The sequence below is a fragment of the Palaemon carinicauda genome, chromosome 8, assembly GCF_036898095.1.
Source record: "Palaemon carinicauda isolate YSFRI2023 chromosome 8, ASM3689809v2, whole genome shotgun sequence".
Classification (NCBI taxonomy): Eukaryota; Metazoa; Arthropoda; class Malacostraca; order Decapoda; family Palaemonidae; genus Palaemon; species Palaemon carinicauda.
In genome coordinates, this window is record NC_090732.1 from 20,792,926 (window position 1) to 20,813,069 (window position 20,144).

At 46.3% G+C, this 20,144-nt stretch overlaps 1 protein-coding gene across 1 annotated transcript in view; it reads right to left on the bottom strand.

Moving 5' to 3' along the window:
* Positions 1-20,144, bottom strand: part of LOC137645682 (ubiquitin-protein ligase E3B) — a 210,052-nt gene that overhangs the window by 131,335 nt on the left and 58,573 nt on the right. Inside the window, exons 6-7 of the mRNA XM_068378530.1 lie at positions 12,211-12,399; positions 9,970-10,161 (exon numbers count right to left, since the gene is read on the bottom strand). Of these exons, the coding sequence (XP_068234631.1) occupies positions 9,970-10,161; positions 12,211-12,399 (381 nt within the window). The remainder of the gene's footprint in view (positions 1-9,969; positions 10,162-12,210; positions 12,400-20,144) is intronic.

Below are 20,144 nucleotides of genomic sequence, written 5' to 3' on the forward strand. Positions count from 1 at the left end.
TAGTCGTGCGAACCGCTAATTCTTCATGAAAGACCACAGCTGAGATTTCTCGGCTCAAGAGCGGTTCAATTCGAGTCTGAGCAGTAGATCGGGGGCCCGAGGACCCCGTCACCATGCTCTGGGAGACGATATCTACACCCTCGAGCGTGGTTGTCGTGCATGGAGGCCTTGCGCGAGATTCGCCGTGAACAATCCCACTAGTGCGGGGAACACGGGAATCTCGCACAGCACCCTCATTCTCCAGAGGAGAAGAGGTATCTCGGGACGGCAAGTCCCTTCGACTGCGACTGGCCTTCTTGGCCCTCTTCACTTTCCTCTTTTCCCTGGGGGAGAAGAGTCAGAGTCAGAAGATGAAGACGAAGAGGAGGAGGAACTAGAAGAGGAATACCGCCCAGGATTCCTCTTCTTGTGCCCCCTCCGAGTTGCTGAAACGTTGGTCGAGGCAACAGCAGACAACACTGGACGAGGATGAACAACCTGAGCCATGTCTATGGGAAGAGCCGTGGTCAGTAAACATGGTGAACCTGAAAAACATATTGTATCAGCAGGAGTTTGGCAGGTTTTAATTTTAACTGCTTATCAGCAGAAGATTTGGCATATTTTAACTTTAACTGACTTGCAGGCGAAGCTGTAAAGGATTTGCCATCAGTTGTTAAAGAAATCTAAGTGATTAAAACCTTACTCTCCCTTGTTTTAACAGGGAGTCCTGTAATTATTTTACCCTTGGAAAAAGTTTACATTTAGCCAGGAACAATTGCTTTATCAGGTACATAGTTAACAACAACAGGCATCAGTGAACATGGGAGTCGATAAAGTTACAACCCAGGGTTGCCAAGTTTCCTAAGTGAGAAAAGGCCAACTTTGATCAACTGCAGCTTTAAGAAGTTAAAAAAGGCCAAAGGTATAGATAGCCTTTAAGGCCAACCTTTTATGATATTGCTAAAGGCTACCCAATTTCAAATAATAAAAGGCCAAATTTGATGTCTTTAGCTGAAAAAGGCCAACCTGGCAATCCTGTTACAAACTCGATTACATTCATGTGTTCATCAACAATCGTATCATTCAAATGATGTTGTTGAAGCTTGTCCGCCATATTTAAACGGCGTCTTAAATTTAAGTCAAGCTTACCTGATAATCCGAGAGACGCCCAAAATTCCCCCTTCTTACCGGGTAACGTGTCATTATCGGTAACAGCAATCTGTCGGGTCTCTCTCGGGATTGCCGAAATAGCAGGAGCGCTAAGGTCAACCGTTCCCCCGGCGAAACCCGAGAAAATCCCGACAGGCTGTGAAGCCGGTCTTCCAAAAATGGCGGCCAGGATTCACACCACAGCAAGGAGAACCTTGAGAGCAAGGTTTTTCCCTGCATGTCGAGCAGAGCGTCTGCGGATCTACAGAAGACGACGAACACCACCCACTGCAACGCCCGCCACGGCCTGCACAACATCGCATTTTAAAGAGTAATTTTCTCCTTCATAGCATAGACCAATCACTAGTACACAAGCACAAGAGAAGGCAAAAGGCTGTAGCGTAGAGAGCGGAGAGTAGGCAACCATCCACACTGAGCCGAAGCGAGTGAATGAGGAAAGCGGGCTGGCGGGTGGCGGAGTTGAGCTCCGCCCCATACCGCCAGCCAACCAATCACCACAACTGGCTGCTTTTCTTTCTCTTCGGCTGTTTCAGCTGAGCTAAAGCAAATTCCAATACTAAATGATTACGAGGTTTGTATATCGCGTCGGAACAAATAACAAATAGTTAGGCCATTGCTTAAATTCACTTTAATGATTAAGTAGCTTGAAAACCAAAACCAAATTGGACTTTTTCTTACTGAAACTTGTCTTTCCTTCATGAAAAAGCTATTCCAGAAATCTTTATGGCATTCACAGGGGTTAGGTAATAAACTCACCTCTGAAGGCTTAAAAATCGTGAGTGATTACCGAGCCCTTAATCATTTGAGCAACATTGGACATATTCTACGTCCCGATTTTTCTGCTCCCTTGGATGCCGTTGGACATATTTCATGTCCACTTATTGCTATTTTTGGCTTTTTCATTATCTACACTCAAGAAAATTTCACAAAATATGTAATATTATATCTCAGTTGAAATGAAATTTTTTCAGCTATACGAAAAAAGAAAAACTTATGTCCTACTTCTGATAGCTTTGTGCTAAGATGAGTCAAGTAAAAAAAAAAAAAAAAAGAAAAAAAAAAAAAAAAGCCCAAGGATTTCAGTGCCAAATATTTTGGTGAGAGGTTAGCCCTCAAAGAGTTAATGACATTCCAAGACCCCCTATTTCCTTATACAGCATAACTAGAGAAAATAGACCAAAGCAATTTCATTCATAATTATATTACATCAACTATGCAAAGTACTCACAATTACAATATGTAACACCACTTACAACCTGCTATGATTTCATAAAAACCAGATATTTACATTAATAAGCTTCCATATGAAGTATAGTACAGTACAGGACAGCACTTCAGGGTTATTGTATAATGCAGAGACCAAAGTAAAGTCTGATAAAACCGCGTAAAGTGGATTTCATTTTTGTATTTAAGACTAGAATGAGCGAAATAAAGTCAGCCCTCAAGTATGTCGAACTGACAAAAAGGGTATTAGTGTAATTGTACATAAATACTAATAAATATTAATTTACAGAATTCCAGTGCCTACCTGCAAATATCACAAATCATAAGTAATTTGTATTTTTCCTAACAGTACTTACCTCGAACTACTTTCTTAGGAGTACCTGGGATCTCCTCCCATCCGACCAGAGTTTTGTGTAGTTTACCCTACTTCCGTTTTCTGTGAGGGCTAACCTCAGGTGGATGGATACGTGCCCTGAGGCTAAGCCCGGGTCAGGAATCGTGCTAGCTTGGGTCTCGACCCTCAGTAAGTTCTTGGTTGCTTAGTTACCTAAAGGGTCAGTAAGGCACTCGGGGAAGGAAGGGCGGGCCATTACCCAAAAGTAGTTCGAGGTAAGTACTGTTAGGAAAAATACAAATTACTTAAAATTTGTGATTTGTTCCAATACAGAGTACTTACCTCGAACTACTTTCTTAGAAGACTTACACTTTAGGAGGTGGGAGTGTCCTTCTCGACCCATAGACCTAGCTAAGCAGGATGAGTGGAACCTAGATAGGGGGCTGGGTTCAGAGCTGATCAGAAAACGAAACATAGGAGAAACTACACAAAGAGCTCATGTTAGTGTCTAAGTAACTCATCTGTGCAAGAATTCCTCGGAAACATGTCCTTTCGATGATCACGTGTCTTGAGAGTTGGCTCAGGGGCTACCTGAGTCTATCTTCGAGTGGAAGAGGGGGAAGGAAGAGCAAGGGGGTTTAGGGAAACGAACCTGTGTCTCTTGGTCTTACTACCCGCGATTGTACCTGGGGCTATGCCGTTAAATCTCTTGGAGCGCGGAGATGACTGTTCCTATTGAGAACCCGTCTAGGGACTTCCTCGAGCATTCCTTCAGATAGAGAGCCGTGAAGGTAGATTGGTTAGCCCAGGTGCCAGCTTTTAGGATCTGACCCACTGCCATGTTCTTTTCGAAAGCTAAGGAGGTACTTAGACCCCTAATGTCGTGGGGCCTGGGTTTACCCGGCAGGGGAATGCCTACACTACTATAAGCCCTGATAATCACCTGTCTCAGCCAGAAGGATATAGTGTTCTTCGAGACCGGCTTTTTCACTGGACCTGTGGAGACGAAAAGGCTCTTGATACCAGGGAGGAGTCTAGCAGTCCTCTCCAGGTATTTCCTTACGGCTCTGACAGGGCACAACTTTAAGTCCTTCGGGTTGTCTGAACGAGGAATTGCTGGTATAGAGAAGCCCTCGAACCTGGGATCCCAAACAGCTGGGTTCTGGGTCTTAGCTACAAAAGTCGGGACAAACTTGAAGGAAACCTCATGCCAGCCCTTCGAGCGTGAGACCTCCTAAGACAGTCTGTGAATCTCGCCCACCCTTTTTGCTGAAGCCAACGCCAGCAGAAAAACAGTCTTGAGGGTGAGATCCCTGTCCACGATGTCTTTCAGGGGTTCAAACGGGGGTTCACTTAACATCTTCAGGACCCTCGCCACATCCCACTGCGGCACTCTGATGGCTTGAGGGGGGCACGCTTGCTCGAAACTCTTGATGAGCATCGAGATATACCTCGAGGACCCCAGGTCGATGCCTTTCAGGAGGAAGACTTGGCCTAAGGCTGCCCGGATTCCCTTGATGGCTGGAATAGACATACCGACCACGTCCCTGAGGTATACCAGGAAGTCCGCAATCTCTGGAATGGAGGCCCTCAGAGGCCTGATGTTCCTGGAGGAGCACCACTTCGTGAAAGTGGCCCACTTAGCTTGGTATACCGCTGCCGATGAACGCCTCAGATATCCAGACATCCTTTCTGCCGTTCCTGCTGAATAACCTTCCTTCCTCAGGAGACGCTCGATAACCTCCACGCGTGAAGGCGGAGGGACCGGGGGTTCTCGTGGAACCTTTGGAAGTGGGGCTGCCGGAGAAGGTCCGGTCTGTCCGGGAGAGGCCACAGCGGAAGGCACGCTAGTTCTTTTAGGTCCGCGAACCACTCTCTCTCCAGCCACCAGGGCGCTACCAAAGTCATCGTCAGGTTGTGGGCCCTCCTTACCCTGTTGAGCACTTGTCTGAGCATCGCAAAAGGGGGGAAGGCGTATACGTCTAGATTGTCCCAGGGATGTTGGAAGGCGTCCTCTAACGCTGCTTTTGGGTCTGGGACAGGAGAACAGAATACGGGGAGTTGAGCATTCAATCTTGTTGCGAAGAGATCCATCACTGGCGAGCCCCATTTCTGGATGATGAGCTTGGCTACCTCTGGGTGCAGGGACCACTCGGTTTCTACCACTTGTCCCATCCTGCTGAGGCCGTCGGCCAGGACGTTCCTTTTTCCTGGAATGAACCTCGCTGTGATTGTGATCTGCTCTGACTCGGCCCAATCCAGAAGTTCCAACGTGAGATCGCACAACTCCCTCAATTTCAGTCCTCCCTGCTTCTTTATGTATGCCACCACCGTGGCGTTGTCGCACATCAGTGCCACGGTGTTTCCCCGAAGCAGATTGACGAACTGCAGGCACGCCCTTCGAACTGCCCTCATCTCTAGGACGTTTGTGTTGGGCCTTTTCTACCTCCATCCAACTGCCTCTTACCAACCTTCCGAGGAGATGGGCACCCCACCCCTCCTTGGACGCGTCTGTGAACAGGAGCATTTCGAGGGGCTCGGCTGCGAAGGGCATCCCCTTGAAGGTGTTCGTTCGGTCTTGCCACCATTCCAGGATTTCCTTTGTTTCCGGGAGAACGGGAACCACCTTGTGGGGGGAATCCTTCTGGTTCCAGAGTTCCTTCAGATTCCATTGGACGTTTCTGAGTTTCAGCCTTCCTTGGGGAACCAGTTTCTCCAATGATACGAGGTGGCTTATTAACCTCTGCCAGTCCTTCGCCCTCCTGGGCTGGCCCAATATGAAGGGGCGGAGGATCTGGTCCAAGTTGTCCAGCCTCTCCCCCGAGGGAAAGGCTCTCACCAAACGGGAGTCTAGGACCATCCCGAGGTAGGTCATCCTGGTGGAGGGCGACAGATGAGACTTCTCCAGGTTGATGGTGATGCACAGAACCTTGCAGAATTGCAGTAGCTCCGCATCTTGTTCCCTCAGTACTACCTCTGAGGATGAAAGCAGCAACCAGTCGTCTAGATATTGAATCAGGCGGATGCCCCGTTCGTGCGCCCAAACTGAGACTGTTGCGAAGACCCTCGTGAAGACCTGAGGTGCTGTGGACAGTCCGAAGCAGAGAGACTTGAACTGCTATGTCTGGGCACCCCATTTCACCCGAAGGTACTTTCTGCTGGAGGGGTGAACAGGAATTTGGAAATATGCGTCCTTGAGGTCTATGGACATCATGAAGTCCCCTTCCCTCAAGGACTCCAGGACCGACTTTGGGGTGTCCATCTTGAAGTCGGTCTTGCACACAAACTTGTTGAGGGCTGAGAGGTCTATGACCGGCCTCCAGCCTCCAGTTGCCTTCTCCACTAGGAAGAGCCGACTGTAGAAGCCCGGGCTCGGTTCCTGTACCGTTTCCAATGCTCCCTTCGCCAGCATCGCTGAGACTTCCTCTTGCAAGGCTGTCCTCTTCAAGGGGTCCTTGGGAGCTAACCACTCCGCCCGAAGATCTGGAATTAAGGGCGGGGGTTCTGCTAGGAATGGTAACCTGTACCCTTCCTTTAATACTGTTACTGTCCACGGGTCTTCCCCGTGGTTCTTCCATGCTTGCCAAAAACGTCTGAGGCATCCCCCCAACTGAGGCTTGGGCAGGAGTAGGGGGCCTCTCTCCCTATCTCCTTCTGAAGGATCGACTTGTACGTCCTCTCCTGGTGGCCGCGTATGAAGTCCTAAAGGAGGCCGGGGGCTGAAGCTGCTCCCCTACGGGAGGGCTGCGAAGGCTGCGACCAAGAAGCTGTTGGGGCGTCTCTCCTGGGCTGGCTAGGCGAGGCCCGAGGAGGAGGAGGAACATCGGATGGAGGCCTTCTGTGGATGGGTCTCTGCAGTGACTGGGGTCTGGGTTCACCCACGTTCTTACGTTTTTGGACCTTTTCCATAATTTCCTCTGCTGCCTTCAAGGGGAAGAGAGCATCATCCCACAGGGGCAGGCTCCTCAGGGCCCTCGCTTCCCTGTCCGGAATCCGCCTGGTCATCTTATTCAGGATAGTGTCCCTCCTACGAAGAACCCAGTTGGCTGATTGGGCTAGGGACTGGTAGGATAAGAACTTTAGCGCTTTACCTCCCGAGATAATCAGCTCCTTCAGTAGAGCCTGATTCCCCGGGACTGAGAGGTCGTAGGAGGACTGGATTCCTACGAGGGCGGACACCCACCAGTCCAGCCAGGAGGCAACATTGGCTAGGTCCTTAGCCATCTCCTCCATCATCGTTGCCTCTGACTGGGAGAAGCAGACTGAGGCTGTCGAGGCTCTGTCTTCTGGTGCTCCTTGGCCTAATACTTCGAGGGAGGCTTCCATCTTGCAGGTCCCTGGCCGCTGTCCCTCTGGCAGGTATAATTTGCTCTGGGACCTCAGGCCCTTGAGCAACTTTGAGGAACTCTGTGATTTGGGGGCCTCTGCATTGTTAGCCACGATCTTGTTGACGTGAGCTCTACCGAGCCTCACGTCCCTGGCCACCGGAAGAGCTAACGAAGGTCTTTGCTGGACGGGGGCCTCCATTAGCCTATTGAGGCTAGAGCGCCAGGCATCTTCGATGGAGGGTTCGGGCTCTTCTATTCTGTGATGTCTCCTAATGAGCCCGATCACCCTCCTATATGCCGAGTCCTCCGCTGCTGCGCCATCTAAGTTGTCGTCCGCGTCCTCCGTCTGGCCTGCCTCTCTAGACGGAGCTCCACCGATGGGGGCCTCTGTGTAAGGTTCCGGACGCAGGACAGGCATTGCCGTGGCGGCGAGGGCCTCCGTCCTAGGTCTGTCCTTTGTCGTGGAGGACCAGGCTTCCGTGGGCTTGCCCGACGGAGGAAGCCGTCTCTCCATCTCCCGTCGCTGAGGCGCCACTTTGGAGGACGAGACGAGGCTGCCCGGCCGAAGGGGCGACTCCCTCCGCTGGGCGGATTGAGTCGGGACCTTCGCGGTCTTACGCCTGTCCAATGAGGTCAGCGAGGCCGAGTCCCTCCGAGGTTCGAGCTTGTGGCTGGAGGTGAACCTCTCCGGGGACCTGTTTCTAGGGCGCCAACCTGAAGTGCTCGGGACTGAAGTAAAATTGACGAGCTTACTACGGGGAATGACCCCCCATTCTTCCCCCGGCGATCTGCTCCTCCTGAATTTCCTCCTGGGGGACCTGGATCGTTTTCTTCCGTGGCGGGACCTGGAGCATGAGCGAGAATGGGAATGCCTCCTCCGGGACCTCTCATGCCTCCAACGGGGTTTCTTCCGGGCTTCACCTTACGAGGAATTGGAGTCCGCTGCTACCGACGTGGGGCAGGGGCATGAAGAGCTGGCGGCTGAACGACCTGATGGACCGCGGAAGGCGTGGGCTGGAGAAACACATCTGGTAGTGAAGACGGCGGCGCTGGGGAAGAGCGTGGGTGCCCTACGTCGGGGAACCAGGTTCCGAGGCCTTCCTCCAACCTCAACGGGGACCTGCAGGGCATCCTCGGAGGTACCCATTCGAGGTGATCTGACGGGGGTGAGACTTCCTTCTCGGGGGCGCCTTCAGCTGCGGAGGTACCTGAAAAACATGCCCATGATGCGGGCAAAGAGGCAGGGACATTTTTACTCCACATGGGGTCATCCGACGAGACGTGACCCGCAAGCACCAGGGCACGGTCTCTAGAACCCCCATTAAACTCACCTTCAGGGCCCCCCCTTGCCTGGAATGTAGCTGCTACCCCACTATCATGAAGAGCAGACTCCTGGGGAAGAGCCACTGGCTTCTTCCCCGCAACGGACTTACCTCGTCCCCTACTCTGGGTAGGGAAAGGTGGTAGAGAAACTCTTTCCGGAGGCTCTCCTGGTGACGTCAAGGGAGAAGAGGTGCTAGCCTTCTTGGGCAACCTCTTGGAAGACTTCTTTTTCGTACCGAATTGTACCCACTGCACTTCACTCCACGATTCACACTCTGGGCACGTGTCCGACGGGGAACACACTCTGCCCCTGCACGACGAGCACAAGGAGTGAGGGTCTACCTCCCGCTTGGACAGGAACGCACCACACGACTTCCCGGCCATAGGCCCAGGACAACGACGGGGATGCTCCATCACGCACTAGCAATATACCGCAAGACACAGGAACGCAGCGAGAAAGAATAAGAAAGCACAAGATTAACACGTGAGACCGCGGGAACACAAAGGGAAAGCACAAGGTTAATGCGCGAGACCGCGGGGACACAAAGGGAAAGCACAGGGATACCGCGTGGAGACCACGTGGGACACAAAGGGTCGCACTGAGATAAGGAGAGCGTCGAGATGATATCGCGACGCGACCAGAGAACTTACTGAGGGTCGAGACCTAAGCTAGCACGCTTCCTGACCCGGGCTTAGCCTCAGGGCACGTATCCATCCGCCTGAGGTTAGCCCTCACAGAAAACGGGAGTAGGGTAAACTGCACAAAACTCTGGTCGGATGGGAGGAGATCCCAGGTACTCCTAAGAAAGTAGTTCGAGGTAAGTACTCCGTGTTGGAACAAAACCAAATTCGTGAATATCAACCCAACAAATGGTGAGGTCTGACTGTACTTTTATAAAACTGTTTCCCTTATGCAGTGTACATAGAAATATGCTTTATACACTATTAGAATAAAAGGTTAACAGCAGTCAAAAATGCCAACTGAAGTTCTATGTCAACATAAATAGTATGAGATCACGAGGTAAGGAGGGATCATAGGCCACAGATTGAGGGTACAATTTCATGATGCTGTGCATCATTCCCATGCTAATATTTATTTCAAAATTTAAAAACTCATACTTTTTAGACACTGGCCATGTGACCTACAGGTAACATACACCAAAATACTGTATTAAGCAATCCTTTAATAGATGAAAAAAAAGATAAAATCCTTCAAAAAACAAAACAAAAAATATACACAGCAAAACAAAAAATTATACGGTACTGGATAATCTTACTAAATAAAAGATTGTACAGTAATGTTATGTAACAAAGAGAAAAGAACCAAAATTATTTAAGGACCTCTGTTGACAATAATTACTGAACTATCAGAAATAATTCAGATCCTAGCTTTTTATTCACATAGGTTTTGAGAGATAGCATAATTATCCATTCTGTTAAACAATAAGTTAAGCAAAAATCTTTTAGTTAAAAAAAATATTTGAACACATGATTTTCTTAGATCAAAAGCAATACATTTCCCTTCTTGCAAAAACTAACAAGCAGTACTGTACAATACTCTACCATATTGTTCTGTAAAATTATAATCACATCTGTCAATACAATACTTACATTGAACTTGGGGAAGGCTAAGGTAGGGAATGATGATTCCCTTTCTTCATAAGCTAAATGTATAAGATTTGCTAGAAGACACAAGGCATAAGAGCCTTCCAGTGTATTGAAAATGATGCGCAAGTTCTGCTCAGTCTGAACAAATTCAACTACTCGTTCAAAGATACCATGCTTGTGAAACATCTGCAATGCCTGGAACAAATTAAGTTCGTGAGTTAACATATTTTAACATTTATTTCTTCATTGCACAATTCCATTACTGTACACTCATAAATAAAATATAAGGTTAATAAAAAATTTATCTATTGTAATCTTAATTAATAAAATAACTAATAAAGCAGTAAATACAATTATACTAAACATAGCACCAAACACTGGCTTCATTTCTCATAAAAGAACACAGGGGGGTGAAAATGAAAGATGGTTAGGTTATCTAAAAAATCTAGCTAATATAATTTTGTTTAAAGGATATTTTTCCACATACTCAGCTCACTACTAAATTTTACCCTACGAATAGAAATACAGTACAGTAAAACAGTACCATTTATAATCTGGGAGGTCATACAGGAGAATAATAGCACAAAATTTAAAAAATATTCTGTGTAGTCACTAAAATTCCTCCAAACATTCAATCTAAAAAGATTCTTAAAAGTTATCCTTCATAGTAAGATTCAAGATATTTTTATGTAATCTACATAAATAAGACAAAAAGTTTCTCTGTTCTTCAAGATTTGCAGCTCAGACCGTTGACTTTATTCACTCCAAAATATGTGTAACAAGGCCTTGAGGAGCCCAGTTATTATATAGGCTATAAAAAAATTCAACATCTGTATCTTAAAAAAGAATTTGGCCCCAACAACATGATGTTCAAGTGTAGTAAATTTAAAATAAGCAAGTGATTAAGACTATTATATATGCTGTTAGAGATAGTATTTATTCAAAAGATTATTGATGATCCTTTCAGGTATTTTATAAGACCACAACCCCCATCAAAGATGCCTTTGGTATTTAGATTTTTGCATTGCAAATCACATTAAAAACTATGTAATGATGCCATGAACTGTCAATTGAAATTTTGTTAAAACAAAGCTTGCCTAACTTTCATCACAAAACCTGAACTATTTTGCTTTGACAAAATTGCCTATCACTTTCTATTCCCATTGTTCACAAATTTTAATCAGGCTACTTGTAGCATATTTGATTAAAAAAAATAAAAAAAATCCAACCAGATACCACACAGAAAAATTGTTGCTTTATCTGCACACTGCCTAAATATGGGACAAAAGAATGGGCAAAAAATGTCTCCACCTCCCCCTTTCTTCCATATAAAAGATTGTTGTACTGTACATCCATTTTTGTTAAGGAATTGCAGTGTAATCGCAGCCTAGTTGATTTGATGTTCATTTTAATGACATGTTCATTATGGCCATGCATATAATTGCAATATTTGATTTACCAACTGTGATCATGTTTACTATACATTTATAACATTAAAACAATTTACATTTTAAGGGTTCCAAACAAAATATAGGAAAAAGTTTCTGGCAACGGCCTTCCTTTATAAGCAATGCAAGACTGACAATGTTTGAATGGCATTGGTAAAATCAATGCACCATAAATTGTAACAACACATGATCCTGACCATACAATGAAATAGATAGCCTTTGCATCGGTTACATTGGTTTCCTCCCTCCCAGTTATAAATTGACACCTGAATAGCTAAAAGTACATGAATAGCATTAGTTTGAAGGAATACTCTGTTACGCACATATGCATATACAGTCGGGCCTCGTTCTTCGTGGGGGTTAGGTAACAGAGACACCTGTGAAGAGCAAAAATCTGTGTATAATTGGTACCCTTGGGTCATTGAACTCTAGTTCCCCTAACCAACTAACCACTGCCTATGTGCAGTCACCTAACACCACAAATAATGTAAAAGTACATTGGTAATTCTTTCACCTAGCATTCACATGGCACCACATGGCGTACAGTAAAGATATAAAAATTGTATATTTTACTCTTAATAAGGTTGTTAAGCTAGCTCTTGCAAGTTACAGTAATAACTTATAATTTCAATGGAAGACCCATGGAAATAAGCTAAGAGTTTTCAAACTTTAAACAAATAAAAGACATTATTACCATAAATAATTATATATTTTTCAAGCCATAATTTATTTTGGGCAAATAGGCCTCATACTCCAGATGAACACTTATTAAAGGATAAAAGAAAAACATACTGACCTCCACTGCTACAGTTGCTAAGTGATGAACCAGCGCAGGTATACTCAGAATATGTATTGTTGTAAGTGAGAGAAGTTTGTCAGAATATTGTGCTGCTATCAGAGGACGTAGGGCTAAGGTTATTACAGTTGTAATAGCTGGACCCCTAATAGCTATCCGTCCTCGACACAGACCCCTAACTAAAACACTCTGAAATGAAAGAATGAAAATAACTATGAAATTATCTTTTTTTAAAAGATAGCTAATCCCTTTTCACTAGCCACCAGTACAGCACAGTACTAAAGTACTCACAACATATGCAGATTAATTTTGAGCAGCTTCAGCTTTAAAATGGTACTCACGTAACAAATCATGCAAAATTTAAAGCAACAAACCAAAATTAAAGGATGAAATGGATTACAAAAATAATTCCCTTCTAAATACTGTACAAGTTTTTCTATGTAATATCTTCAGTTTATATATGGACACATATTTATGAACTCACAATATTTACAGATTTTTGCCTCCAACATTTTTGGTTTCAAATGAATATATGGTCCACTATCCACATGGGGGGAAATGAAGTATTGGCAATGGTGCAATACCCCCATTATGCACAATTAAAAGATGTGTAAATATTAGTGTGGTACTCTAGAAAAATGTTATTTTTATTAATAAAATAAATTTTTGAATATACTTACCCGATAATCATGTAGCTGTCAACTCCGTTGCCCGACAGAATTCTATGGAGGGATACGCCAGCTATCACAATACTAGAAGGGGGTGTATTTACCAGCGCCACCTGTGGCCAGGTACTCAAGTACTTCTTGTTGACACCTCCTCAATTATTCCTCGGTCCACTGGTTCTCTATGGGGAGGAAGGGAGGGTCGATTAAATCATGATTATCGGGTAAGTATATTCAAAAATTTATTTTATTAATAAAAATAACATTTTTCAATATTAAACTTACCCGATAATCATGTAGCTGATTCACACCCAGGGGGGTGGGTGAAAAACCAGTGTACAAGACTAAATTTAGGATAGCTAAGTATCCCGTATTTCATATAATCAGTTATCCACAATAACAATGAAATAATAAGTACCTGGTAAGGAAGTCGACTTGAACCGTTACTCTGCCTTTAATAAGATCGTCTTCCTTACTGAGCGCAGCGTTCCTCTTGGGAGGCTGAATCAACTCAAAGGTGCTAAAGTATACAGGGCTGCAACCCATACTAAAGGACCTCATCACAACCTTTAACCTTGGCGCTTCTCAAGAAAGAATTGACCACCCGCCAAATCAACAAGGATGTGGAAGGCTTCTTAGCCGACCGTACAACCCATAAAAAGTATTCAAGAGAAAGGTTAAAAAGTTATGGGATTATGGGAATGTAGTGGCTGAGCCCTCGCCTACTACTGCATTCGTTGCTACGAATGGACCCAGGGTGTAGCAGTACTCGTAAAGAGACTGGACATCTTTGAGATAGAATGATGCGAACACTGACTTGCTTCTCCAATAGGTTGCATCCATAACACTCTGCAGAGAACGGTTCTGTTTGAAGGCCACTGAAGTAGCCACAGCTCTCACTTCATGTGTCCTTACCTTCAGCAAAGCAAGGTCTTCTTCCTTCAGATGAGAATTTGCTTCTCTAATCAGAAGCCTGATGTAGTAAGAAACTGAGTTCTTAGACATTGGTAGAGAAGGCTTCTTGATAGCACACCATAAGGCTTCTGATTGTCCTCGTAATGGTTTTGACCTTCTTAGATAGTACTTAAGAGCTCTAACTGGGCAAAGTACTCTCTCCAGTTCGTTCCCCACCATGTTGGACAGGCTTGGGATCTCGAACGACTTAGGCCAAGGACGGGAAGGAAGCTCGTTTTTAGCCAAAAAACCGAGCTGCAAGGAACATGTAGCCGTTTCAGATGTGAAACCTATGTTCCTGCTGAAGGCGTGGATCTCACTTACTCTTTTACCTGTTGCTAAGCACACGAGGAAAAGAGTTTTTAATGTGAGGTCCTTAAAAGAGGCTGATTGGAGCGGTTCAAATCCTGATGACATTAGGAACCTTAGGACCACGTCTAGATTCCAGCCTGGAGTGGACAACCGACGTTCCTTTGAGGTCTCAAAAGACCTAAGGAGGTCCTGTAGATCTTTGTTGGAGGAAAGATCTAAGCCTCTGTGGCGGAAAACCGCTGCCAACATACTTCTGTAACCCTTGATCGTAGGAGCTGATAGGGATCTTACGTTCCTTAGATGTAACAGGAAGTCAGCAATCTGGGTTACAGTGGTACTGGTTGAGGAAACTGCATTGGCCTTGCACCAGCTTCGGAAGACTTCCCATTAAGACTGATAGACTCTGAGAGTGGATGTCGTCCTTGCTCTGGCAATCGCTCTGGCTGCCTCCTTCGAAAAGCCTCTAGCTCTTGAGAGTCTTTCGATAGTCTGAAGGCAGTCAGACGAAGAGCGTGGAGGTTTGGGTGTACCTTCTTTACGTGAGGTTGACGCAGAAGGTCCACTCTAGGAGGAAGAGTCCTGGGAACGTCGACCAGCCATTGCAGTACCTCGGTGAACCATTCTCTCGCGGGCCAGAGGGGAGCAACCAACGTCAGCCGTGTCCCTTTGTGAGAGGCGAACTTCTGAAGTACCCTGTTGACAATCTTGAACGGCGGAAATGCATACAGGTCGAGATGGGACCAATCCAGCAGAAAGGCATCCACGCGAACTGCTGCTGGGTCTGGAATCGGAGAACAATACAAGAGGAGCCTCTTGGTCATCGAGGTAGCGAATAGATCTATGGTTGGCTGACCCCACAGGGCCCAAAGTCTGCTGCAAACATTCTTGAGAAGGGTCCACTCTGTGGGGAAGACCTGACCCTTCCGGCTGAGGCGATCTGCCATGAAATTCATATCGCCCTGAATGAGCCTCGTTACCAGCGTGAGCTTTCGATCTTTTGACCAAATGAGGAGGTCCCTTGCGATCTCGAACAACTTCCTCGAATGAGTCCCTCCCTGCTTGGAGATGTAAGCCAAGGCTGTGGTGTAGTCGGAGTTCACCTCCACCACCTTGTTAAGCTGGAGGGACTTGAAGTTTATCAAGGCCAGATGAACTGCCAACAACTCCTTGCAATAGATGTGAAGTGTCCTTTGCTCCTGATTCCATGTTCCCGAGCATTCCTGTCCGTCCAGTGTCGCACCCCAGCCCGTGTCCGATGTGTCCGAGAAGAGACGGTGGTCGGGGGTCTGAACAGCCAATGGTAGACCTTCCTTGAGAAGAATGCTGTTCTTCCACCACGTTAGAGTAGACCTCATCTCTTCGGAAACAGGAACTGAGCCCGTCTCTAGCGTCATGTCCTTTATCCAGTGAGCAGCTAGATGATACTGAAGGGGGCGGAGGTGGAGTCTCCCTAACTCGATGAACAGGGCCAGCGATGAAAGTGTCCCTGTTAGACTCATCCACTGCCTGACTGAGCATCGGTTCCTTCTCAGCATGCTCTGGATGCATTCTAGGGCTTGGAAGATCCTTGGGGCCGACGGACAAGTCCGAAAAGCTCGACTCTGAAGATCCATACCCAAGGAGACAATGGTCTGGGATGGAACGAGCTGAGACTCCTCTAAATTGACCAGGAGGCCCAGTTCCTTGGTCAGATCCATAGTCCATTTGAAAATCTCCAGACAGCGACGACTTGTGGAAGCTCTTAAAAGCCAGTCGTCTGACGGAGCCGGACACAAGATCATGATACTGCTGCACAGTCTGTAAACTGTCAATCATGGGCAAGCGAGGAAGTACAGTGACAACCCGAATCTGTCTAGACTGTCTGGGTCGTACAGACAACTCCTTAACGGGTTGCTGAGGTTGCCGCACTGCGTCACAACAAGTCCCTTCTGTTGGTTGTTGAACGTCTTCCCCGTGACACATTGACTCCGTAAACAAAAAATCCTCTAACAAGGACTAAGCTTGGACTGCATGTCATGCAACACAGCTCAAGGTCAATGGGAGCAGGTGTGGTAACAGACGGGATTAGCGGCTGAAGTGGAACCATTACCTTCCCTGTAAGCATGTTATGCTTAAATAAAAGTCCATAAGAGGTTATGCAGCTAAAGGCTCCCTCCAAATGACAGAGTCCTCAAGGGAATATCAGAAGGAGGGAGAAAAGAACTTTCTCATCTACAGGGACCTTATCCTAGAAAAGCTAAGTTCTCTGAGTGAGGGTTCACTGGTGCAAAAGCAGCAGACTAGAAGGCAACGTTATGAAACTGCTTGACAGTCTAGTGAGTTGGCAACAACCCAAGATGTGTTGAGAAGCATGCGGTAAGGTATGCAGAGCATGATGTATGCAGAGTATGCTGTATGCAGAGCATGCTGTATGTAGAGCATGTTGTATGCAGAGCATGCTGAATGCAGAGCATGCTGTATGCAGAGCATGTTGTATGCAGAGCATGCTGAATGCAGAGCATGCTGTATGCTAAGCATGTAGTAAGCAGAGCCTGCTGTAAGCAGAGCCTGCTGTAAGGAAAGCAGAGCGTGTGCATGGCGTTTAACATTTCTCAGAAATTCCATGACCAGTGCTAGAGTGCTTTATGCATGCTTGCATGGGGTTTAAACCATGGTATGAAAATGGAGGTAAGGTATGCTGAACAGCAGAGTCAGAACGAGCTGGAACAACAATAGTTGTGGTTTCCTCTTCAAGACTCCGATGAGGGAACACCTGAGGCTCAGTCTGCAAAGGCTGAATAAAAGACAAGCAGAAGGAAGGCGCATGGGTGGAGGAGGCTGACTCCTAGCATGAGTGGTTGAACCCAAGGGTTGCGCTTGCTGAGCGGTTGGCGGAAGCGGAGTAGCAAGTTCCAGTTCCTGTGGTGTGAGCGGAGCGCGATGAGGAAGAGGCTGCGCAGAACAAGGTAAATGTCTCGCAAGCTGAGGCTCCTGAGGCGCAAGGCTAAGGTGTTGTGGTGCTTGCCTTGTGGAGGGTTGAGCTCGCTGCAGCGAGAGCTGAGGAGACTGACTCATGGACGGGAGAGGTTGTTGTACCTCAACCGAGTGTTGCATCACTGGTGGAGCAGCAAGTGGAGGCGGAGGAAGAGAGGTATAATCCTCCTGATCCCAATGTAAAGGTTGCCTTAAGGAAGGCGGAGGCTGAACACCACAGGGAACAGCAAACTCAGCACGTGGCTCAACATCGTACGCCTGGCAGGTGGAACTGCTGGCAGGTGGTACTGCGATCAGGCGGAGCGAGTGTAGGTGGAGGGAGTGTAGGCGGAGGCGGAGGAGCAACACTCTCAGCCCGACACTCACGCATCAAGTCCGAAAGCTGTACTTGCATGGACTGTAGTAGAGTCCACAACATCGTACGCCTGGCAGATGGTACTGCGATCAGGCGGAGCGAGTGTAGGTGGAGGGAGTGTAGGCGGAGGCGGAGGAGCAACACTCTCAGCCCGACACTCACGCATCAAGTCCGAAAGCTGTGTTTGCATGGACTGTAGTAGAGTTCACAACATCGTACGCCTGGCAGGTGGTACTGTGATCAGGCGGAGCGATCATAGGCGGGGGGGAGTGTAGGCGGAGGCGGAGGCGCAACACTCTCAGCCCGACACTCACGCATCAAGACCGAAAGTTGTGACTGTATGGACTGCAGTAGAGTTAACTTGGGGTCGGCAGACACTAAGTTCTGCTGAGGTAAAGCCTTAACAGCAGAGATCTGTTGTGGCAGAACCTTACTCCTCTTAGGCGGAGTGTAATCAACTGATGACTGAGGAGAGTCAGAGCTAACCCAATGACTGCATTCGGGTTGTGAACTTTAACTTCGTACGTCTGGCATAGGTCTGGACTTAACGTTTAAGAGGTCTTGAGACCTGAGACCAGCGTTACTCTGCCTTTATTTTCTCCCCTAATCTCTTCTGCAGACGAGCAAAATAAGGGCTCAATCGTCTGCGGGTGGGAGTGACGGTCTCGGTAAGACACGCCCACAACCACCGAGAATACTTCTGTGCGCCGATCAAGGCCTGCTGAACCCTTATGCCCTTCGACATTGCTTCTCCCCTGGGCTTGGGAGCTTGCAAGAGGTCCCGGACTGGGAGGACGACTGGCGCGCACAAAAGTACCCTCACGCACTAATCACTTATCACTTTGATTTCTGTTTGCACTTATTTCACTGAACTCGAAACTTTAAGTGGTTTGTACCTGAAATACGCAATTCTATCCTTTCTCAAAGTTAGTAATTGCGAAAACAGAATTACAATGTAACAGAAAAATCTAATGAAAGATAATTCAGTGGTTGGAAAGAGACTAAACACTAGATCACTCTAGAAACGTTTAGTTTCTTCCCCTAAAGAGACTAGGGAGAAGAGCAAAAACGATAACGACGTTACTCGTACGCCTGGCAGGCTTGAATGAAACGTTTATCCTCTTTCTCCCTCCGTCTCTATCTCTCTCTCTCTCTCTCTCTCTTGACTTAGAACCTGAGAGAAGAGCCCAATCATATATATCGTTAAAACATATTATTGTTAAAGGAAAAAACTGAAAAGTTCCTTTATTAGGATCAAAACCATTAAGTTAAGAAAGAATGAACAAAACGCTAGACACGGTTACTCTTACTGCAACGTGAAACCGTGAACATTCTTTCTCTATCGTAACGATAGAGTGCAAGTTGAACGTTCTGAACGTCAACAACTGCAGAGACAAAACAAAACGTTAGTTCAACTTTGAAAACAGTACGAGACTGTCAAAGAAAATCTTTCAAACTCTGTGGCGGAAATAGCATAATATGTTAATAGGTAAAACCGAAATGACGGGCTCAAAGTTTATTAACTTCGGTAAAAGACCGCCTACTATTAGGAAGGTCGAATATAAACAAATATAAAAATTAATTTTAATGAGTTTATAATAAAAGGAAGTTAATCGAAGAGGCCTATAAGAGGCGGAGAGATATAAAATAAATCTATAACTTTTGTTAAGCAAAATTAAGAAAGAGAGTCTATACTCTCTTAGACACCAACACTTCCTTCTAAGGGAAGGGTCGGCCATTGAAAGGTGAACGAGAGTTCATACTCTCTCGTCACCATAATTAATCAAATTAATTCCAAAAGCTAACTAAGCTAATATAGAAGTTTCCAGTAAAGCGACAGCCGAAATCAAAGAGAAATACTTCACCAAAGTCGTGAAAATACTCCAAGAACATAAGCGTATCCCAGAACGTCTTGCCGGAAGCACGACAGAGGAATAATTGAGGAGGTGTCAACAAGAAGTACTTGAGTACCTGGCCACAGGTGGCGCTGGTAAATACACCCCCTTCTAGTATTGTGATAGCTGGCGTATCCCTCCATAGAATTCTGTCGGGCAACGGAGTTGACAGCTACATGATTATCGGGTAAGTTTAATATTGAAAACATAATTAGTATACCTGCAGTACACTAAGTTGTTTAACGCTTAAACTCATTGAAAGTGGTGACGGAACAATTTTGACACCAAACCAGTTCATCTCAAAAAGAGGGAGCAAAAACATGAAGAAGAGCCAGTCATTCTACCTTTTATTATAAACACCTATATGTTACCATAGACAAGATGCTTACTGTTCTGTGTGGGAGCTGGGCTGGCTACTCAACCACTTGAGCAACTGACACAGGACCAAGAACAACGGTTTCCAGGGACTTGTGAGTATATTTCCATAGATAAAATAGCTAAAAGACTGACTGCAAAATTCCTCTTGAAGGCATGGGTGGTGCATATAACTATGACTTCGTGAGCTCTGGCGCTAGCTGGTACCTTGACCCTCTCAGTGGTCAAGGTGTACTAATTACCAATTGTCTCATGAAGTCAGAAAGAGATTATGTTCCTTGACACCTCTTTCTTGGTCCCGTCAGTGCTAAGGAAGAGTCACTGACACTCAGGTATGAGGGGTAGGGTCTTCTTCAGAGAACCCTCAGGACAAAAAATTATCTCATCTCGATCACCACACGATTC